Consider the following 24,641-nt stretch of genomic DNA (forward strand, 5'->3'; position numbering starts at 1 on the left):
TTAAATCCCTTTGAATAAAGTCTGTAAGTCGTCATCTCTAAGTCGTCACTTCGTCTTAGTCGTCAGATGTTGTCCTTTCCCGCGTAATGGAAACTCAAGTAAATTACCACGCCTAACTCGTCACACGGAACTTCTACCTCGTGAGAAGCCCAATTTCATGGAATCGTGATGCGCGCTCATTGGTTTACACCGCCAGTGATAGGCTATTTATAACTGCGCTGCGTTCAGCTCAGTCAGCACGCCATCCCACATGCATCTGAAGAGGTAGACAGGCTGCGTAATGCAGTCTCTGGCAAAGGAGTAAAGGATAGATCGAGCTTAGTGTTGAAGTCCGATCATGGTTTTATATTGGCTTGTTTTGTACATCACCGCACTCACTTTCACATAGGTAATGAGTGGTAGTCATCACGATGACTGTGTGTCATGTAATTTGTCGATGGTATATGAGTTTTCATTCCTTATGAAAACTCATTCTTCATTCATTCCAATGAATGAATTCTAACAGCCATTCATTCCACATTTGTCGATGGTCATATACCATCACTGATGGTATATGAGTTGTCTTACAGTTGTTCATTATCTTTACTTTTGATAAAGTGATTCATAAATTCCATCTTTGCTTGATCACTTTCCAACTCACCAATTAACCCCCACCTATGCCCCGAGGATTGTGTTTCCCTTTTGGTACAATAGCCGGCTTAGAGATTGTTGCGCCCTCTCACACGTACGTGTCCAGGCCACGCGCGACTTCATCCTTCACCCCACCGTCATCATGAATGTTCGCATACGCGTAAGTCGTCACATGTCTAAGTCATCACTTTTTTCTCGGTCCCGATGGTGACGACTTACGCCTAGTCTACTGTATCTTCTCTGAAGCGGCTGAACACATCCAGGCAAAACTTTACACGTACGATCGCCTCTCCATGAGGAACAAAAGGTTCACACATATTATGTCATTGGTCACAGGGTTTGGCAGCCATGTTGGATTTACCCGAAAACCTAAAAAGAAATCTTCTCCAGAATGGCTGGACAGATCGAGGGGAAACTTCACACAAATGTTCCCCAAGCCTTGGGTGTACAAGTTTGTTCAAGAATAATTGATGGGTCACATGGTTTGGCAGCCATGTTGGATTTACCCTAAAACCTAAAAAAAATCTTCTCCAGAATGGCTGGACAGGTCGAGGGGAAACTTCACACAAGTGTTCCCCAAGTCTTGGGTGTACAAGTTTGTTCAAGAATAATTGATGGTCACATGGTGTGACAGCCATATTGTATTTAAGAAAAATATATATTAATGTTTTCTCTGGAACCGCTTCATCAATCAGTGAAACGTCACATTTATGATGCAGTAGTGATGGGAATACATGTTTTAAATTTCAACTTGATCGGACGCATGGTCTGGCAGCCAGAAATATTACATTTTTTTAATCTGGGTTTTTTTTTTCTTCAAATTTTTTTATTTTATTTAATAAGGCTCATTTGGCTGTGCCTGGATGGGTTTGAGGGTGGAGGAGGAGCAGCTGAAATGTGAATCCTATCTAGGTTCCTCCTGATTATTTCATCTTTTCTTTTTGGTTCCTTCTGATTTACTCCAATGCAGGACTGTACCCGTTTGGTCTTCCATTTGATTTGAATTGAATTTATTTTCATCACATTCTAAATTCAATTGAATAATAATGAAAGACGTCATGGCTCAGGGTCAGGTGTCCGATCAAAGTGGGACGTCTCGGGACCCGGTCATCACTGCCAGCAGTTATAAAGTGGCAGTTTTAATTATGTGTGTCTAATTAAGTAACACCCCAGTACACAAACGCCACAAAACAAGTCCTGGTGAGGGTCTGCATTCTCTGATTGCTGTTTTTCTTGTTACAGATTTTAATGTCGAGGTGAAGGTGAAACACGAGCGTCTGGATGACTGTTCCGTTCAAGGTAATTCCATTATTAAACATTATGTTGCAAATACTTCAAAACATTTTTGTACCCCGCTCCTCCCCAATTCCATATCCAGGCAATGACCATCACCAGGCATCAAAGGAAGGGAGTACTCAGTTTTTACTCCATTTGTTTGTTTTCTTTCTTGTTTGTCCGGGCGATATCTCAGCTATCCTTTGAGCTGAAAGGCTGAAATTTGGGGACATAAGTTAAGATGTGCTTTGGTAAAATGGTACTTTTTGTTTTTTGATTAATCGATTGATTGATTACTTATTATAGATTTATTAATTCCTTCCCAATGCCATATCCAAGTGATGCATGATGTCATCGCCAGGCGTCAAAGGAAGTGAGTACTCAGTTTTCACACCGTTTGTTTGTTTGGGTGATATGTCAGCTATCCTTTGAGCTCGGAAGCTGAAATTTGGGGACAAAAGTAAAGATGTGCTTTGGCAAAAACGATATTTTTATCTTGCCAAAACGAAGTTTTTGCAAGATATGTTAGTCAGCTTGTATGTTTTTTTTTTTTTTTTTTTTTTTTTTTTTTTGGCTGTAATCACGTATAAAAAATTCTGCAGAGCACAGTTATCATTGGGAATTTTTGTAACTTCGCATATCAGAGGCCAATAGAGGTCTCTTTCAGCGCATAAAATTTTGAAGGTCAAAGGTCAAGATCACTTTGTCGCAAATCAGGGGAGTCGACGAAACCCTTATTTTTTGAGTAATTTTGATCTGATAGTCTTCAAACTTCATGGGAATATAGTTCATGGTCTGGCGCTCAGCTGATTAATTTTTGGTGGCGATTGGCCTTGACCTTCATGGTTAGCGCCTCAGGTCAAACATATTTGACCCCAAGGTCAAATTTTCAAGTTTTAGGAACCATATCGTGTAGTACCTCAAATTGTAAACCTCGATGAGTGCTTTCTAGATATGTCAAGCTTGAGACATTATGAGGTCATTTGGTGACGTTATGAGGCAAACGCATATTTTTCATGGTTACTCTGTAGAACGATTCTCATCGGAATCTCTCGTAGGCAGATATTCCTCAAGGAGTCGCTCCTGGTGGATAGCAGCTCTGTTCACCTCAGTGTGACCTTAAAGAAGTCACACGTGGTCACCTTTTGGCAATAAAGATACGGGTCACCCTGCGGGTGACATTGGTTTATTTATTTTTTGATGAATCAATTAATTGCCTGTGGTCTTGGGGGAGGGGGGAAGGTGGGCATGCAAACACTTAATTATTCAGGTCAGGTATGGGAACATGCGCCAGAGCAGCACGTCGCTGAGTCCACTTTCCGCCGGTACTCCAAGGGCCCCCGTCTGGCCATCCCCCAAGCAAACGCCTGGCCCATCCCCATCTTCTTGAGATGCCGATCAACCTGCTACAACCACGAGGCACGTGTTCAGCCCATTGGCCTCCTCCCCTTCGAGGCTCCTTCGCTGATCCGATCTGATGAGCAGGATCACCATCAGGAAAGAGGCACATGCCTATACAGCTGCAGCTGACGCTCATGGACTATGCAGGGAACAAATCTCATTTGAGTCCCTCAGCAACCGCTCGTTGGACACAGAGTCCGACCAGCAATAGCCAAGGATTCTCCGAAGAGACCTGGTACCTAAGGAATTAAGTTTCTCAAATCCCTGGTCAAAGTCCAAGTCTCACGTCCTTAGAGCGAGAATTGAAGTACCAAGGACCTGAAGACTCGGACGTTTGTCCTCCTGCAAAGGTACTGGAAGGGTTGCGCCCCATGATACAGTGAATCCATGACTCCCCAGGTGCGACCCAGACGTCTATTGACTTCTAGCTCACCTCCAGCAGAGACATGAATATCACTGTCAAGGTAAGTCAATCTCTCAGTGACCTCAACATCCTCACCACAAACGGGTACAGACAAGATGGCAGCATCAAGATGTCATTGAAAGCCTGGATCTTACTTTTGACCCAGGAAATCCGTAATCCCAGTGGCTCTGACTCCTCATTCAGCAGCTCGAGGACCCCCAACAGGATGTCCAGTCTCCGCAAAGATGACTGCAACATCTGCAAAATTAAGGTCAGAGATCTTGACATTCCCAAACGATGCACCGCAGCTTGATCTCTCCGACACCCTCCCCAGAATCCAGTCCATGCAAGCAGAAAGTGTGGGGGCCAGTACACACCCCTGCCGAACTCCAGTAACAACTGGAAATAAGTCTGAGATGGTACCACCACATCTCACAGCACTCAGTACCAGCGTATAGTTTAGACATCAGATTGATCAGTTTTGGTGGCATCCCATAATGATCAAGAATTCTCCAGAGGGCGTCCTAATTCACTGAATGAAACACTTTTCAGAGATAAACATAAGCTGCAAGCAGCCCCTGCCAAAACCCTTGTTTGCATTCGGTGAGGACCTTAAGGGCAAGGATACTATCATCCGTTGACCTCTGGTGTAAAGCCTGGCTGCTCTGGACGCTGGTGCTCAAGCAGATGGTGGAGAACCCTATCAAGACTTATCCGAGCAAAGACCTTGCCCGCCACTGAGAGCAGCATCACCCCTCAGTAGTTATTGCATTCCAGATGATCACCCTTCCCTTTCCAGAGAGGAACAACAAGGCCCATCTTCCAGTCAGTTGGGATGATGTCTGTGTTCCAGGCAGAGCACAGAACTGCATGCAACGACACGAGTGCAGCATTTCCACCAGCCTTGAGAAGTTCAGCATGGATACCACAGATCACAGGAGCTTCACCCCATTTCAACCGGTTCCCTGCAGCTTGTGATTCCACAAACAAAGGTGGATCACAGTTGAATGGAGGGTCAGCAATAGGGATAGTAACACCCCTGACATCCAACTGAACAGCTGGTACAGCTGCTCAAAGTGCCTGGTACAGCCGCTTAAAGTAACCGGCTCAGCGGATCCTCACTTAGGACTCCTCTTTCAAGAGCCTCCCACCCTCCACTCATACTGCAGTACACCGAGGGACGGGCTTGGATGAACGCAATGCACGAATTCCCCTGTAAGCAGGATGAGAATCACTTGACCGCAGGTGATGCTCTACCCCCTCACAGATTCCTCGCACATAGGCCTCCTTGTCCACCCTCATTGCACGTACAGTTTTATGCCTCAACCCTCTGAACAGCTCAGCTCTGCCATTAAGCCTGGCCCTGCGACTCTGGTCAATGGTATCCAGTGTCCCGTGAGACAAAATTCTTCTTCGCCCAATGGTGAGTTACAAGACATCCACGGGCAACAGCAAGGATGGTGGTCTTGAAGGCATTCCACAACTCTTCAAGATTCCCCAAAGCACCCAGACCCTCTGAATCCACACTCAGCCTGTTCGCAAACTCCTCAGCTACCCTCTCATCCTTGAGCTTGCCAACATTTAGCCTAGGTTGGGATCATACAATTCTCCTGGATTTAAGCTGCAACTTCAGAGTTACTACCACAAGCCTGTGGTCAGGTATTGAGGAACTGAGCACTCCGGTAGACCCTGCAGTTCTGGGTCCTCCTCCAGCGACCATCAATGAGCACATGGTCAATCTCCTTTGCCACACCACCAGCGTTGGAATACCAAGTCCAGCGATGAGCCTGTAAACCATGAACCAGCCACCGCAAGTCCATGACTTCTTGCAAAGTCAAGGAAATAGTGCTATTCTGGTTCACAGTTTCAGCCCCATGGGGACCAACACACGTCTCTTAACCATCCCTATCAGTTCCAGTCGATGCATTGAAATCCCTCAAGACTCTAAGAGAATCTCGTCTGGTGCACTGATCAACGACAGACTCGAGTGAGGCAAAGAATGCGTCCTTCACGGTGAGATCACTCGCCTCAGTCGGAACATACACAGAGACCAGGGAAACGACACCCAAGGAGTGACGAATCCTTAGTCTTCTTGCTACCATCTTCTCTCCTCTTATTTCCTCTCAGGCTATGTCCCCTGGTCCTATCACTGTCTACTCTGTTGAATAATTCATCTGCACTTATTTTATCTCTGCCTTTCATTATTTTTAACATCTCTGTCATATGTCCTCATAACCGCCTCCTTTCTAGTGTACAAAGCCCCGTCTCCTTCAGCCGCTCCTCATAGCTAAGTCCAGCTTGGCCTGGATTTGATCTAGTAGCCCTAAGTTGAAGCCTCTCTATGGCATCTATGTCCTTCCAGAACTGTGGTGACCAAACCTGCACACAATATACTTGAAGTGGCCCTCACTAAATTCCTGTACAATGTTTACACCACCTCTTTTGATATATAAATGATCCCCCTCCGAATGCAGCCTAAAACCCTATTTGCTTTACCTCGAGCTGCCTCGCACTGTGCTGCCTGCTTATCTCCCATATCTATTTTGCATTGCATTTGATATAATAATAATAATTAATTATTTATTTTAGTGAGTTAAATTATTTAATTCATATTATTGACATATATATATATATATATATTGTTGTGGGCCGGGGGTCTGTGGCGAGGAACGGCCCGCCAGGTGGAGCAGCAGAGCCGTCTTCCACCGAACACCCGGAATTGCAGGTCGTAACCTTCGGAGAACTCCGAAGGTCACGGGTCACTTAAGGACCGTACTCGCCAATTCTCTGACGGCGTGGGGTCGGGTTAATAGCCAAATTTCAATGTACCTAAGTACCCACGTCGTCAAATTATCGGGGAGGTCACAACCTCGATGGACCTTGGGCGGAACGGGCCATTTACCAAGCCCGAACCGGGTGTAAACCGAGCGGGAATTAGCAAGGTCCGTCAGTCCAAATGAACAATTATGGCACGACGGCCTCCCTAATTCCCAATACGCACCGTGCTAAACCAATGAAAGAAAGTGACAGACAACGAGCTGGTACATTGAACAATCGGGGTTTATTTATAATGGGGCAGGGGAGCACAAAAAGAGCAGAGTTAAACCGACTATCAAGAGGGAATGCAAGTAATGTACAAGGCATTTAAACAATTGTTACTTATAGACTGGGCCCACAGACACACACGCACACACCCTAAAGAAATGGTGGCCGCGGCCTTTATTTGGCCCTTCAGCTCGGGAGGGAAGGCGAGCTGAGGGCAAGAGTCTGCACTTGCATCTGTCCGCCTCGTGCGGTCTGGTCTCGCTGACTCGGCGGGACTCAAACCCACCGCCTCAACGCAGCATCAAGCACCAGGGACGAGGAATAGAGCGACGGACGCCAGCCAGCACGAAGGCAGACGAGGCGAGAGGCGACAGGCGATCAAGGCCGAAAAAGCTTCCAGGCAGATCAGACGACACCAGGCGAGGCAGACCCAGCCAGAATCATCACCCCGACCGTTCTTCGTTCCTCTCATGAGGTTGGAGGGATTTCTTCCCTGGCCACTCGCCTACTGATTGGACGGTTGCATCACGCGATTTGCTGGCCGTCCCTCATTGGACAGGCCCACGGTAGGCGGGGCAACTCCCACCCTTCTGGGTGGAGTCCCGATTTGAGGCGATTGTAGCTCCGCCTACCTCCTAACTTAAGATCACGTGCGTAATGGCGACCGGGTTGAGTGAGGGACGGGGCGGTTGAGACGCCCGCTCCTTACCGATTGGCTAAAGAGGGAGTGGGCCCCGCCCACGGTTGCGTTCGTCACACATGCGCATGAGGGAGGGCGATGGTGGAAGAAGTGAAGATATATGTTGTTGTGGTTGATGTATAAATTCTAACGATAAAATAACTCGCAGCGCACACATGAAATTCCCATTAGACAGAAGGAGGGATTCTAACTATAAACACATACTTACTGAGGTTACTGATATACGGGGACTGGCTGTTGTGTGCGATGGCTTCCAGATTCGTAACAATATATATACATATATATATATATATATATATATATATATATATATATTTGATGGTATTAAATAATGGAGGCATAGATAAAAAATAAAATAAAGAAATGTTATTTATAAATAAGCATTAAAATAATTTGTTGGGGGTTGCTAAGATACGCAGTGCAGCATGTTAAAATTGGTTATTGATTACAGTTTAAATATTTGAATGACAGTTTGAGTCGATGGTTCGATGGAGGTTCTGTGTCATGGACATGTCTACATGGTAAAGTGTTTATCGCTCAATTTATTATCATATAAAGTGATGTATGATTAAAGTTATTCATATATAGTAATACTACAAATAAAAGTAATTATACAAGTTTAAAAAAGGATATTGCATTGCTGTGTTGACTGACTATCTGGACACAACTGAGGTTGTGGTCCATTGATGTTGAGTAATCTACTGGTGTGGATCTGTGACCGGGATTGTGGATCCGCTGTTTGGAGAGGTTCTGGGCTGAAAGGATCGAAACCTCTGAAAAATGGTGCCCAGCTGATGATCCGGGCAGTTGGGAAATCGGTCAATTGCTTATGAGTTAAGGTTATGACTTCAAGTAAAAGTGTGTGTGTGTGTGTGTGTGTGTGTGTGTGTGTGTGTGTGTGTGTGTGTGTTCGTGGTCTGACCTTTCTTTGCTGTTTGCCTGGTGATTCAACAGACCAACCTAATATTGGCCATTGTTTAGGTGAAATTCCTCCGGTGGAAGCAGGGTGTCTTCCCGCCACCACTTCCTCCACTTCTCAAGGGACTTTGGATGATATTCTTGTGAAGCGAGAACCTTGTCAGACTTCTCTCTCTAAAGATGGTGAGTACAGCATTGAAGTATTTACTGTTGGGTAGGTTCAATAAATTTTTTTACAAAATGAAATGTTTTGCAAAACCATCAATTTGTTTTTCTTGTTTTTGTCCTTAATACTAATTGTGTGGGTAACTGCACAGATTTGTGTAAGAACCTTTATTATTATTATTATTATTATTATTATTATTATTATTTTTTTTTTTTTTTTAACCAATTCAGCGCACTGAACATTTAGAACAAGAAAAAGAGCAATCGGAGGTTGCACACCCTTGCCAGGGCTTCTTTTGTGTGGAGTATTTTGTGTACTGGTGTGTTACGTCATTAATGAGACATAATTAGAACTGCCACTTTACAACTGCCAGCAGTGATGACCGGGCACAAACACGTCCTGCATTGATGCACCCCACTTTGATCAGACATCTGACCCTGACCCATGATGTTTTTTGTTGGATTCGCTATATATGAGATATCCCTTATTGTCGGGTTTTCGGTGTGTGTGTGTGTGTGTGTGTGTGTGTGTGTGTGTGTGTGTGTGTGTGTGTGTGTGTGTGTGTGTGTGTGTGTGTGTGTGTGTGTGTGTGCGCGCAACGCGAGGCTCCACAGCACGAACCAGAAAATTGATTTTGATGAAACTTTGCCAACAGTTGGAATATATACTGGGAATGTGCGCGTTTGAATTTCGTTGCCGAGCAACCACCCGTTGTTGTGCAGCGGCCGAAAAACCGTGTACAGCATTTTCAATACTTGTCCTTCAGTTTTGAATGTAGAGAAACGAGACTTCGGAATGAAACACTTCGAGATGCTTTGAAAATTTTACTCGAGCCGATTTTTGATTGAGGTTTTATTTTTCAAATGGTAGTCCTTCAGAAATCGGGTGTCTATTTACCGTCATTTAAGGTGTGTATACAGTGTTTGTAAGGAACTACACCGTTGTTCCACCTTTTTATTTATTTTCCGTAAACGATTCCACGACCCACACACCACCTCCAATTATTTATTTATTTACCGAAAACGATTCCACGACCCATACACCACCTCCAATTATTTATTATTTAAAGTGGGAGTGGCGTAGGAAAGTGGGCGTGGCTTATGAAAAATATTGTGTGGCTCAGGAGGTGTGGTCAAACAAGAGCATTGAGAGAAGTTTCTCGGGTTTTCCGTGTGTGTGTGTGTGTGTGTGTGTGTGTGTGTGTGTGTGTGTGTGTGTGTGTGTGTGTGTGTGTGTGTGTGTGTGTGTGTGTGTGTGTCTGCAACGCGAGGCTCCACAGCACGAACCAGCAAACCGATTATTTTTCAAATGATAGTCCTTCAAAAATAGGGTGTCTATTTACCGTCATTTTTTTATGAGTGCCATTTGGCAAAATATGCAATAGGAAAAATCTTGCCAGGCAGAGGAACAATTGTATGTGAACCAATACGTCTTGGCAATGAATCTTCGTCGGTGGATCGGTCAGAATGAAAAGCATCGTATCCAGCGCTTCGATCCTAGCGAATCCCTCGTCTCCTACCGGCTTGTGTTATTATTCATTATTCAATTGAATTTGGAATATGATTAAAATAAATTCAATTCAAATCAATTGGGAGACTAAATGGGTACAGTCCTGCATTGGAGTAATCAGAAGGAACCCAAACAAGCAAAGATGAAGTCATCAGGAGGAACCTGGATCGGATTTGCATTTCAGCTGCTACTCCGCTACCCTCAAACCCATCCAAGCACAGCCAAGTGAGCCTTATTCAAAAAAAAAAATCAAAAAGAAGCCATATAACAAAATTAAATAATTCTGGCTGCCAAACCATGCATCTGATGAAGCTTAAATTTAAAACATGTATTCCCCATCACAACTAGATCACAAATTTGAAGTTTCACATCGATTGATTAAGCAGTTCCAGAGAAAACATTATTTAATATTTTTCTTCAATCCAATTGGCTACCAAACCATGTGACCTTTCAATTATTCCTTTAGAAGCTTATACACCCATGGCCTGGGGAACATTTGTGTGAAATTTCCCTTCGATCTGTCCAGCCATTCTGGAGGAGATTTTATAGGTTTTAGAGTAAATCCAATACGGCTGCCAAACCATGTGACCTATGATATCATATGTGTGAACCTTTTGTTCCTCATGGATAGGTGGTTATGCGTGTAAAGTTTCGCCTCAATCTGTTCAGCAACTTTAGAGATTTTTGAAGGTTTTTTTTTTGTTTTTATTTAAAAATTTTTTTTTATTTAAAACAATGTGGCTGCCGAATCACGTGACTGATGACATCATCAATGTTTTTTTTTTCCTGTGGACCATTTTATCCCTAGATAACCCTTAATTTTCATACTGATCAGATGTAGCATTCTACATATGCAATTATAATGTCATAATGAAGGAACTTATGATGTTATCAAAACATCACAGTTATTCCCCATGAGGAGTACTTGCCATGTGCCAAGTTTCAAATTTTTTTTCTTGGTGCAGTTTCAGAGATAGAGGTCCAAAGTTTTTCTGTTTTTCAAACATGGCTGCCACACCACGTGATCTATGACATCATTATATTAAAAACATCATACGTGAGTAGACGCACCTCATGAAAATTGTCTCAATCTGTCAAGCGGTTGCAGAGAAAAGCATGAACGTTCTGTGTGGACAAACAGACAGAACAAGAAGACGTCATGCAGAGCACGATACTTGCAAAATCCATAAAACAAATTTAACCTCAAAAATAATTTCTGGTTGAATTAAATGACCAAATATGCAAATCCTCTTCAAATGTCAAGTCAATCGGATGAAAATTGAGGATTTTAGAAATCTCACCTAAGTTGTTGACTTTTGGCCTATGTTGACCTTTTGACTTTTGAGCTCAAAAACAATAGTCTTCTTCTGCATGACAAGCTCTACCATGTGGTGAAGTTTTGTGAAGATCGGTTTAAAATTGTGACCTGCAGGCGACAAAGAGACAAACAGACAGACAGGATATCAAAATTGATAGAGCATTATTATTGAAAAGATACACTGATATGAAAATGTGAAAAAAAACTGACATGAAAATCCTCTTAAAATTTCAAATCAATAGGATGAAAATTGAGGATTTTAGAAAATTTGGCCCAAATTGGCCTTTTGGACTATTTTGACCCTTTGGGCCTATGTTTACCTCAAAGTTAATAGGTGGTTGAATTGAATGACTAAATATGCAACTCCTCTTCAAATTTCAAGTCGATCGGATGAAAATTGAGGATTTTAGAAATCTCACCCAAGTTGTTGACCTTTAGCCAAAGTTGACCTTTTGACCTCAAAAACACGGCTTCTTCCTTATGACAAACTCTACCATGTGGTGAAGTTTCGTGAAGAACGGTTTAAAATTGTGACCTGTAGGCGATAGATAGATTGATAGACAGAAAGACAGAATAACAAAATCAACTAACCAACATACTTGAAAAATCTTGAGATTTTGCAAGTAAAAATACATCATGCAGAGCACGATACTTGCAATATCCACCCCCCCCCCTCTCCAAAGGTTGCTATGGATACATCAAATTGTCCATTTTATGAAGATTAAAATTGACAATTTTAATTAAAGCTCAGGTTAATCGGATTTTAATTGACTATTTTTCATGTGAAATTTGATGATTTTAGAAGTTTAACCTTTGGCATCTTGACCTCAAATAATTTTCCCAATTGAGTGATGGACTATGCAATCGCTGTTCATATTTCAAGTTAATCGGGTGTAAATTGATGATTTTTTTTTTCAGTTGAAAATTGATGATTTTAGATGTTTGCCCTTGAATTGACCTTTTGACCACAAATATAGTTGGTTTCCAAATTCAGTAATGCAATATGCAAATCCTGTTCAACTTTCAAGTCAATCGGATGAAAAATTACATTTTTAGAAATCTGACCAAGATGACCTTTGACATCAAAAACAATAGGCTTCTCAGTTGAGACAATCTCTACAACTTAGTAAAGTTTCATGACGACCAGCTTAGAATTGTGACCTGTAGGTGACAGACAGACAGACAACCGGACCCCCGGACCCAAATGCAATACTCTCTCCTTTGGCGAGGGCATGCCTTTAATAAGGCATGACCTTGGATATCCGTACAAAAAGAAAATGCACCATTACATTGTAGTTGCAACTTGAGTGAATTTCCCAGTACTTTATGAGGGGGCAGCCATGTCTTACCTACGGGAATCTGTAATTGGCTGTAATGTTTGGTTATTCTTATATTTTATTTCTTAAACCTGCACTTGTACCAGAGTTGGTGGTGTAATTGTGAGAGCATCCGCTCTGAGTGTGGGAGGTCGGTGGTTCAAACCCCAGCCAAATCATTCCAAAGACTTTTAAAAAAGTTACATGCTGCTTCCTTGCTTGATGCTCATTTAATAGGATACAGCACGGACAAACATCACAGATTGGCATGCCATTGGGGGTGGGTGAAATCTTGTCCGAAAGCTGTCCCACTAATTGTAAAGACAAAACAGACAGATCTCCTCCAAATCCTGGTGGTGTCAAGTTAAGTCTGTTTCTGGTATATGTTCCCCCTCTATCCCCTTCCTTACCTCAAATGGCCGCACTGCTGACACCGCATGGGAAAAGGCTGAATGCCTAAACCCAATGTTTGCATCAAAATCTTGTGTCCCAAACTCATCGCTTTCTGTACCCACCTGACCCAGTCGCACCAAACTGTCCCTGGACTCTGTGTCTTTTTCCTCTGACAAAGTGGAGAGTTTGCTGTCAAACCTCGACTCAGATTCTAAAACCGGTCCAGACGGCATCAGCCCACGTGTCCTAAAAAGCTGCTCCTCTGCTCTTGCTCACCCTCTCTCTGCTCTATTCACCCTCTCATTTGCTCAAGGTCATCTGCCATCTGCTTGGAAATCAGCAAACATCACTGCCCTGCATAAAAAAGTTGCAAAAACAGATCCCTGCAACTGCAGACCAATCAGCCTTCTCCCAATCATCAGCAAGGTTATGGAATCCATCATCGCTTCAGACATTAAATCCTTCCTCTTCTCCAATGGCTTGATTTCCAATCATCAATTTGGTTTCGGACCAGGTCACTCTACCCTGGACATGCTGCTTCTGCTCTCCCAACAATGGATGGAAGTACGCGATGCTGGACATAAAATCAGAGCCCTATCCCAAGACGTATCACGTGCTTTTGATACGGTCTGGCACCCTGCCCTGCTCACCAAACTCTCTTCCTATGGTATCCAAGGGCATCTCCACTCTTGGCTCGCAGACTTCCTCTCCTGTCACAGTCAACGTGTGGCCCTAAATGGAGTTTTTTTTTCATCCCCTCTTCCTGTCCAGGCTGGAGTTCCTCAAGCCAGCGTTCTGGGCCGTTCTCTTTCTAGTTTTCATCAATGATCTTTCCGACTCTCTGGAAAATCCTCTTTATCTCTTCGCTGATGACTCCACCCTCCACCGTACCATCTGTCATCCCTCAGACCGGCAAGCAGCAGCTTCTTCGCACTCTGCAGATCTGGGTAAAATCACAAACTGGGCCAACACATGAATATGTCTTTCAATTGGGACAAATCTCACACTCTCACTATGTCTCTCCAAAAGGACCGTTTGGAACCCCTGCCCCCCCCCCCCATCTACTTTCTCAACAATCTGCTGGAAGAAGTCCTTTCATTCAAGCGTCTGAGTCTTACTATCTGCCATGACCTTTCCTGGGAAAGTCACATTTCCAACCGCACCTCCAAAGCCAGTCGCCGACCGGGAATCCTCCGTCGTGCAAAGTCCTTCCTCGGCCCACCTGAGCTCCTGACCACATACAAAGTTTTTGACCACAGCCTAATGGAGTACTGCTCTCCCCTCTGGGCTGGTGCTCCTGATTCTCACCTTTCTCAGCTTCACACTGTGGAAACCAAGACGTTTGGGACCATTGGTATCTCCCACGGTGAGGCCGAGTCTTTGGATCTCTCACTTTCTCACCACAGGCAGGTCGGTGGTCTTTCTGTCTTCTCCCGTCTCCTCTCCAGTCTCACCCCCCCCAATCTGTCTGCGATTTGACCCCACCATATTTCCACAGGGCGGTCAAGGTCCGCTAGCAACCCTCTTCTTGTAAAACTACCAAAATCACGAATCACTGTTCACCTTCACTCTTTTATTCGTCTTTTTTTCCCCGCCTTTGGAATAAACTCTCACACTCTCTTTAATCCCATTCTTCCCTCCAGGCCTTCAAAACAGCTGTTCACCACCACCTCTTATCATCCCCCATCCAAAACCTCGATCTTTTCTACCCCCGTTAATCCACCCCAAACCCACCTCCTTCAAATTCTCTGCTTTCCTTCCTGAAAGTCCCTGTAGTGTCCATCTTCTATTCCCCATGTTCCCCACCCCATCCCTCTCCCTTCCACAGATCTCCTAATGTCTCTGTTCCCCCACTGTTTTGTTCTTCCCTCTCCTGCCCCTCTTGTCTCATGCCCCCCCCCTTGCTGTGCTTTGTGTGTTGGCTCTCATACGAGCCTTGACAATGTATGCAAAAAACCAAACAAAAAATAAAAATCGCGTTTTTCTTATTTTTACAATTAAAATGGCTACCAGTGGGCCATATTTGATCAGATCAAAAAATAAAGTGTGATGCAAGTGTATGCCATCGTCTGCTGTGCTTGTGCCAAGTTTGAATAAAATTCGACCATGCATGTCAGAGTCATGGTTGGGGACACGTTTACGTAACAAAATGGCTGCCGGTCGGCCGTATTGTATCTGATCTTGAAAAAAAAATGACATGCTTCTGTATACCATTTTGTGTTGTCTTTGTGTCACGTACAAATATAATCGTCCATACAAGTCTGAGATATGGTTGCAGACGCACGCACGGACACGAAAATCAAGACCAAATCCATAAGCCCCCATTTCAGACTCAATCCAACGGTGGCTAAAAAAAAACACACGAAGAATCACTTTGTGGAGGAGACGGTAGAAAGGGACGGAGATGGTAGGAGACGGTAGAAAAAAACACGTCCGATTTTGTTCAAACTTAACACAAGTACGAAGCGTGAATGTAGAAGCAGGTCACACTTTCTGACCCGCGAATACGCAGGGTCCATGAGTAGCGTGACCGTGAATGTTGGGATCCGACAGTACTCTTTTTGAGCAAATTTAAGCATTGCTGCACTTATTCTTTATTCACAAAAGTATGGTTGGTGAAACTTCATTTGCTTTAACTTACTTTTGGGAAGGATAAACATTACTATTTCCCTTATTATCCCCACGCTTTTTGAAAAAAAAACGCGGGGGGGATATTGTAATCGGCTCCATTTGTCTGTCTGTCTATCTATCCATCACGCTATATCCTCCTCAAAATTTGGGCAGAAATTCACCAAACTTGGTAGTTATGATCACCACAAGGCAAGTGGTTTAAGAGCAGTACCATTTTTGCCCTACCCCAAGGGTGGGGTTAAAAGGTCAAATCCTGAAAATTTCAATTACTGAAACATTTTTGAATGAAACTTTTGTGTATGCAATCAACATTTGGGGGACTTATGAAATATGTAATTTTTTGCGATTTGACCCTCGGTTCATGCCCCATGAGGTGGTGGCGTAGGGTCGCAGGAGTTAAAATGGGGGGCGGGGGGGGGGGAAAGAAAGTTCCTCGTGGAACTTTTTGCCATCTATCAACTTTGCTTTAAGTGGGAATAATGGAGATTTGCAATTAGTTATTTATTTATTTATTTCATTATTATTTAATTCATGCGTGAAACAAAAAAGACTGTCGCATGTTTCATTCTTGCTAAATCATTTGATTTGTGAAAACGAGGCTTTGCTTAAGTGCACGCGGATAAAGTAAGTACAACTTTTGTTGCTCACAATCATAATCTCTCATTTATATGGATAAATAGTTTCATAAAATGTTTGAGTGGTTTATTTTTACATGATGACTCAAGAATTTTATTTGGAAAAATATTTGTTAATTTGGTGTGTTACGTGGTTTCTTTGTCATCTTTAAGAGTTCACATTTTGATATCATAGAATCCAAAAAAGTTTCTGATATTGGTAAATGTGAGTGGGAGAATTTGTCTAAATTTCATTGTAACTTGCAGTTTCTAATGCACACATGAAAGTGTAATAATTGTCAATGGAAATATTGAGCTGCTACTGATTAGATCTGCAAAAAACGAACGATGCTGTGTGCACCACAAACTTATTATCATTATCATTACAGAAGGACAAGAGAGGGATGTAAAAAACCGGTTGTCTTCTGACAACAACGTTGTTTCGAAATGCAACATGAAGAGAAAGGGCAGCTCTCAAAATTCACGCGAAGAGAACAAATCCAACCACTGTCCTGCTCAAAAAAGTCAGTACAAGTGTCATGTTTGTAAAAAGGTGTTCCCACATCATTCTCAGCTAAAAGTACATAAAGTGGTTCACCCTGATGTGAAACGTTACAAGTGTCCAGTTTGTAAAAAGGCTTTTGCACATTCCTCACAACTGGCTATGCATAAGACTGTTCACGCCCGTAAGAAGCCACACAAGTGCTCAGTTTGCCAAAAAGCCTTCTTAAGTTCAAGGTATTTGAAAATGCATCAGAGGACCCACACTGGAGAAACGTCAAACAAATGTTGTGTTTGTGATAAGACTTTCTGCACGGCATATTATTTGAAGATTCACCAGAAGGTTCATTCGGAAGAAACCTCTTTTCGGTGCTCGACTTGTAACCAAAAATTATCGACTTCGTATTACCTGCAGAAGCACGAGATGGTTTGTACTGGGGAAACGACATACACTTGCAGTGTTTGTAAAAAGGTCTTCCGGAGTTTATTTTACCTGCAAAAGCATGAGAACAATTGCACTGGTGTAAAAACGTTCAGTTGTTCTTTTTGTAACAAGGCCTTATCCAGTTCATCCTACCTGCAGAAGCATGTGAAAATTTGCACCGGCGAAAAGACATTCCGTTGCTATGTCTGTAAAATGGTCTTCTCGAGTTTATTTTACCTGCAGAACCATAAGATTACTCACATTACCAAACAAATTTTTGATTTCCCCTTTTTTAAAAAGACCTTCATGAATTCATCTGGCCTGAAGAAAGATGAGGAGGTTCACACCGATGAGAATACTTTCAATTGGCCCTTTGATAAAAATGCCTCAAATGTGTCTCATCTGAACGTCGATGAAACTGAAACTGTTCCCACTGTAGAGAAGACACTCGATTGCCTCGTTTGTAAAAAGCCCTTCTCAAGTTCAGCCGACCTGAAAAAAGATACGATTCACACCGGCGAGAAGACTTCCGATTGCTCCATTTGTAAAAGAACCTTCTCGATGTCATCTTTCCCGAAGAATCACGAGATGATCAAGGCCAATGTGAAGACTTTCAATTGCTGTATTTGTAAAAAGACCTCGACGAGTTCATCGTATCATAATATAAATGAAATTATTAATGCTGGAGAGAAGAAACTCAATTGCATTGTTTGCAAAAAGGATTTCACGACGTCGTCGTTACATGCGAAGATGCACGAAATGATTCACGTGGGCAAGAAGACGTTTGATCGTTCTGTCGGTAAAAACACTCTCACGTCTTCGTCTTCACAGAATTTGAAATAGATTACAACGCCAGTGAGAAGACATTCAATTGCTCTGTTTGTCAAAAATACTCTTTATGAAACAAACGAAGAAAGAACATCCATTCGTTTTGAAGAGCAAGATAATTGACAAATGTGAGATGCGACCAAAAATTATTCGTCAATCGTTCTTTTGTTTTATTATCTGAAAATTACTTTCATTAAATAAGCCACACAAAATGTTATTTTTGTCAAATTGTAACTATTGGAGAAGAGAAGGAATGTCGTCATTCATAATGACTTCCTATAACAAGGGAGGGGGAATAAGAGTCAACCATAACGAGTGGACTTGTCACGCGTACACAAAACCAGATTAGGTGGGGCACACACACAATTTGTGACATGGTTAGAAATTGTTGATGAGCCAGCTGGTTTTTTTTTTTGTTTTTTTTAAACCTGCAATCCAAAGGTGATGTTGCAGTTCCCCTCAAACTGATGACTTTCTGAAGATTACAATGCAAATCCTTTAAAATAGGTCTACTTTTGGTATCATTTGAATTTTACAACCTCTAGGGATGCCAGTCCAATGTTCACCATTGAGTCTCCACTTTTACTCAGTGATGTTTTGCTTGTATTATTCTGATTTGATTACCAACATGAGGCAAAAAGCCACACAAATGTTTTTTTTGATGCAAATATTTTTTTACATTGTTATTGATCTAAAGAAATGTCATCCGCACATGTTTTCTTGACTACTCTTGGAATTTTGGATTTGTAAAGATGTTTTTAGGACCTGATCATATTTGAAGTTTCATTAAAAAGGTTCATATAGATATGACTGATCACGGAGTTGAAGTGTTCTTTGATTCCTGTGAAACTAACCCTTTTACAATTTTCGGAGAAAACAGACAGATGCATTTTAAAATGTCGGGTTGCTCTTTTAAAAAAAATTCTTTTCTTTCAACGAGTAAATGAAGGTATTGTTGCAGTTGCCTGGTCCAAGTCCGATGAACCGCATCAAAGCAGTTGTGCCGGCCCACTGACTCTGTTGCTCTGAGACCGATTACTGGCCTGTTTATTACCTCCGCCACCAAAGGGAGGAGGAGGAGGTTATGTTTTCACCCCTGTCTGTTTGTGTGCAGGATATCTAAAAAAACAACTTGTGGACGGATTCAGATGAAATTTGGTGGAGTGCTTGGGTGTGTTACAAGCACGAACTGATTAGATTTTGGTGGAGATCCGGATCCGGATCTGACAATAAATTTTTTAAGTGATTCTTCACCATTGAGAGACGGGGCCAAAAATGATATATAGCACGATATCTTAAAAAGCTATGGACGGATTCGGATGAAACTTGGTGGACACGTTGTGTGTGTGTGTGTGTGTGTGACAAGGAAGAATTTATTCAATCCTGATGAATATCCAGATCTGGATCCAATTTTTTTTTTTTTTTTTAGTGATTCTTCACCATTGAGAGATGGGGCCAAAAACGAGGTTGGGCTCTATGTTCCACTGGATCAGGCATTGTGTGGTGGAGGTATGCATTCTACTGAGTACCCTTCTAGTTATTTTTTGTATACTGTACCGTACATCATTGAGGCTCATGGAAAAGCTCGTACACTGAATGGATCAAGACATAACAGGATGCAAAAGGAACAGTAGAGAGAGAGGGAAGTTATGCTTTATGAACAAGGCACACAATACACACACACACACACACACACACACACACACAAACACTATATACACTCGGCGTACAAAACATTAGGAACACCTTCCTAATATTGAGTTGTACCCCCTTTTGCCCTCAACAGCCTCAATTTGTTCGGACATGGACTCTACAAGGTATCGAAAGTGTTCCACAGGAATTTTGCCCATGTTCACTCCAATGCTTCCCACAGTTGTCAAATTGGTTTGTAGGGAATCTCTACTTCAAATAGCTTGTTCCATCTCATCCCACAGATGCTCAGTTGGAGAGATCTGGTGACTGGGCAGGTTGGAAATATTAAAATCACTGTCAGGAATCGTGGGAGGGGGAGCGAGGAGGAGTGTCGGAAGGGAAGGCAGACATGCAATGGAGCGTTGATTACGATTCATTCTGTCATCAAAATGATTCTGCATAGAATAACTGTGAAGATGGAAAGAAAATGTCTGAAATCTATTTACCACCAATCAAACTCTAAATACCACCCAGAGATAGAGAAAGAGGGATGTGTGGGAGGGCGCTGCACTGTATTAGGAGGGGGTAGGTAGAGAGATATGGAGATTGAGTTATCAGAGAGAAAATGTTATGCTTTATGAACAACACACATGCACATACATCGGTGCTTGGCCAATATCGGCAATTGTTTGGGAATCGGCAGATTGGAGTCGGTGTGATTACCGACTGCAGTACGTACTGCATATAACACAGAAACCTTGATTAGATTTCAACGTTGTTTTGGGGAAATTTCAATGAACAATTTTTTTAAAAAAAAACAACGTTGCATATATACAGCTGGTTCAACGAAACGTGCACAAACATGAATATTTATAAACAGCATCGTTGACGGGTGGAAAACAATTTGCCGCGGTAATTTAGAAATCGCGTCAATACAGCAAATTGCTTTGAAATTGGGTATTATTCAATATATTTTGCTTTGAAACTCACAAAGATACCATTACAACCTTTGTAAGCACACCAGATAACCAATTGCTTTAGAAGCAAACAGTCACGAGGACAAAGCAAAACCTGATAAAACCTCCATAAGATATGGGATGAAACTTTGCCACCACGGCACCCGTGACAGGCATGGCATGCCCACACATCCATAGAGAGTCCCTACAGATCCAAATCTACCCATATGTACCACATCCACGGGTGCTGTATCTGTACCTCTCTACCTTGTATAGCAACTTCCAACTGTACATCCTGATCGGGACAAGAATTCTACTACTTTCGACTGTAGGGTACTCGACAAGTGGTTGAGCACTCAAACATGCACTCCCACAGAAAGGCTGTCTTGGCAAGTGATTACCAATTTCCGTCGATAAACCCATGCACCCAGAAACACCCAAGCAATTTCCAAATGAACGCTTTATTGGACAAATGAACACTTTTTATTTATTTATTTTAGTAGTTGGAGCTGCTGCTAAATTTAATGCTGGAGCTTAAATTTTGTAATTTGGCTGAGTTTAAGAGATTGTTTTCAAGGTTATGGTATATGCGGAAATGAAATAAAGCCACAAACGCTGGCATCTTCAGGTGTTTATAAGCATTGCAATGTATCTAGCAATTCGTAGGTGTTGATTAATATGAGTGAGGTTGGGGGGGGGGGCTGTGGGGAAGCCTTATCGTTAAGAAATTGTTGCGGCCTGTTCCAACTCGAGGCATAGTTGAGCAGGCTAAAAACATGGCGGCTTCAGACCCCAGCGAAATAAACCCAGGGTACACTTCAAGACCCCCATAGAGAATGAGGTGGCCGAGGATGCACCTAAAAAAGGATATAATTAAATAAGGCCATTAATTAACCCAAACATCCAATTTTCACTCACGCACTTCCTTAGAGTTCCCTTAGCATGCATGCAAAGTTTTAGGCTGCTCTGTTTCATGGTTTTGGAATTATGTACACACACACTCACTCTCACACACACACACACACACACACACACACACACACACACACTTAGTATGGATTAATGAATGAAGAGTTTGTTTGCTAGATAACATGTACACATGAGACAAAGAACAAATCAATGATTTGACTCAACCCCACTGTATTTGGAAATCGTGTCGACTACGTCAGCATCTACATCACCACATGAAGGTTGCCATATTTGTTCAGATTGCATTGTGGATATATTCACCAAAATAAAAGGGAAAACAAAGTAATTTAATTTACTGATGTCTTTTGAAGCCGATAAACCAATACAGAAAATGAGCACAACAAACCGGAGATAAAAATTAGTTAGCGTTTAACGCACGCTGGAGGCGATTCCAAAAACTAACGAGGTTCACGATGGGGGTGATCAATATGATTGAAGCAATATGAAAAAATATTATCAAACTCTCAACTCCACTGTTTGGATTTCCGTACATATTTTTCAGTTATGTAGTTTTCCCAAGTTCTTAGTTCGCTTCTCGGCTTTGTCGATTTCATATTAATGAACGAAGAGTTTGTTCAATAGATAGATAGATAACATAGATCATCGATTTTGGTTCTTTGTCTCACGTGTATAACTCTCAATCCCACCGTGTTTGGAAATTGTGTCGACTATGTCACCCACCTACATCACCACACGGAGGCTGCCATATTTGTTTATATTGCATTGTGGGTCGATTCACAAAAATAAAAGGAAAAACAATTTATTTTCATTTACTGATATATTTTGTTGTGGACGAGAAACCAATAAAGACAACTGGAATAATAAACTGGAGATAAAAATTAGTTTGCGTTTAATGCACACTGGAGCCGATACTGAAAACAAACAAGGTTCACGACAGGTGATCGTCTGCTTCTTTGAATACCTCATGATGACACAGTATCGAAGTCCAATTCAAATGAAAAACTTCAGTGTAAATCACGTGGTGGTATTTGAGGTTTGTTCAAGTATATATAATATTGTGTTGACACATTTGCGTAATTTAATTTTTTTTATTTACTGATTTGTGTGATGAAATTTTTTATCCAAGTTTTTCAGTTTGTAGTTTTCTCCAGCAACTTTCAGTTACAGGACTCAAGAGCCCCCACTGTTGCTGACTATTATTGACTGTGCCGTTTTGTGTTGTATAAATATTTTCCAAGTTGGAATCTTTTCCCACACTCATTCAAAGTGAACACAAGCGAGGGAGCAGCATGTACCATTTGCAGTCTTTAGTATGACTCGGAGCCAGGTCGGAACTCGGAATCGACTGCCTACCACCTGGAGTCAAAGCGTACACCATGATTGGCCCTCATTTGTTTCGTTGTTCATCTGCTGTCATCTTCCCTGCCTCGCCCTCTTTGCAGAAACTGCACTGCCAAAATTAATTGTCATCGTCAGAAAATATTTTCTTAAAATAATAAAAGTTTTATTGAAATGAGAAAAAATGTTTTTTGCAGCTCAAAATAAATTCTCATGAATTTCCTGTTTCAAGAAAAACTTTCTTATATTAAGAAAATAGTTTCTTAAAAAGAAAATCGTTTTTTGCATTGTGCCTCAGCACTGGATGAGATTAAGGTTTTATCTTCATTTTTGCGTCTTGTAACTGGGCCCTTCTGTAATTGTGCCCTTTGTTGGGGGAGAATACAAGCTGTACTGTGGGGGCTTCTAATCATCATAATCATCATGGTATGGGATAAGAAGTATCCTGTAATTCCTGGCCTCTACTTCAGAAAAACTTAACGTCTGTGCCTGTGTGAGGGTTCAGTGATCTTTCCACCCACCAATGCCTGTCCAAGTTAACTTTGAAAGATTGAATCGAGATAGCTTCCACAACTGTTCCACTCGATGACCACTCAATTGCAGAAAAACTTCCAAGCTATTTCATTCCTTGGGGAACAACTTCAGAGAGTGCCCCCGTGTAGTTGAGTAGTGGCTTGGAGTGAAAAGGTGTTCTGAATCCAGGTTAACAATTCCATGCCATATTTGGAACACTTACATCATGTCTCCTCATCGTCTTCAGTAGTGGAGGGAATGTTTATTCAACTAGAACGGCACTCGGTAGAGCACATACATTTGCCAGGCTGATTAGTTTATGTTTTGTATCCCACTGATGGGCTGGATCTGGATTTGGACCTGAACGAAAATCTAATCAGCTTGTTCTTGTCATTGAACAAACTCATCCACCTAGTTTTGTCATAACTTGTCCACAACTTTTTGAAATATCGTATTGTATTGTTTTTAGTTCCATCTTCCAATGGTGAAAAATCACTGTAAATTTTGTTTTTTAATTCTTGTGTCCGGTTTCGGATCTTCACCAAAATCTAATCAATTTGGCCTCGTCACACACGCAACCTGTACAAGTTTCATCCAGAGCCATGCACAACATTTTGAGATATCCCACTCACAAGCAGATGGGTGAAAACCATTTTCCACCTGTAGTGGTGGAGGTAATTAGTTCATAGAACACATCACCCCCTGTAATAATGAGAAACAAGGATATTGGCGGAGTCTACGAGTGGCAAATTTGATCGGTCAAGGTGACATAAAATGCCAAAATATTTTGTCTTTTTTTGAAAGTGCCAATAAGGCAATTTGTGTTCTCGAGTGTTCAAGTGTATAATTAAATTGAAATAAAATAAAGATTTTATAGGTTGTAGAAAAAAACAAATTCAGAAGTTTACTGCTGTTGATGCAGCATCTTTTACACCACCTAACTGAATACTTACATTATTTATTTGTGCCTCTTGATTGTGTACTTTATATGATGTTCTTACAAACATTAAGTTCCCTATTTGGAATGATTTTCAATTTTGTTTGACTGCCAGAGAGGCATTTCACTCAGCGCATGTGCAATCGGGCCAAATTCAATTTCAGAGCCAAAGTATTGATAAACTGCCAAAGTACCACTAATTTGTGTTCAAAATATACCATTCGACTAAATATAACAAAATATAACATTCAATTAAATATAAC

At 41.9% G+C, this 24,641-nt stretch overlaps 1 protein-coding gene across 14 annotated transcripts in view; it reads left to right on the forward strand.

Moving 5' to 3' along the window:
- LOC147009966 (uncharacterized) overlaps positions 1 to 24,641 on the forward strand; it is a 104,683-nt gene that overhangs the window by 36,303 nt on the left and 43,739 nt on the right. For 12 of the 14 annotated variants that reach the window (XM_085863260.1, XM_085863259.1, XM_085863258.1 and 9 more), the window contains 3 exons: positions 1,873 to 1,929; positions 8,436 to 8,555; positions 16,709 to 18,877. In XM_085863260.1, coding sequence (XP_085719386.1) covers positions 1,873 to 1,929; positions 8,436 to 8,555; positions 16,709 to 18,087 — 1,556 coding nt within the window. In that variant the 3' untranslated portion in view covers positions 18,088 to 18,877. Of the gene's footprint in view, positions 1 to 1,872; positions 1,930 to 8,435; positions 8,556 to 16,708; positions 18,878 to 24,641 lie in introns of those variants that run through there. The other 2 variants (XM_085863271.1, XM_085863275.1) reach the window with 1 other exon arrangement.

Source organism: Eptatretus burgeri, chromosome 17 (assembly GCF_056783735.1).
Source record: "Eptatretus burgeri isolate ZD-2024b chromosome 17, Ebu_testis_v1, whole genome shotgun sequence".
Lineage (NCBI taxonomy): Eukaryota > Metazoa > Chordata > Myxini > Myxiniformes > Myxinidae > Eptatretus > Eptatretus burgeri.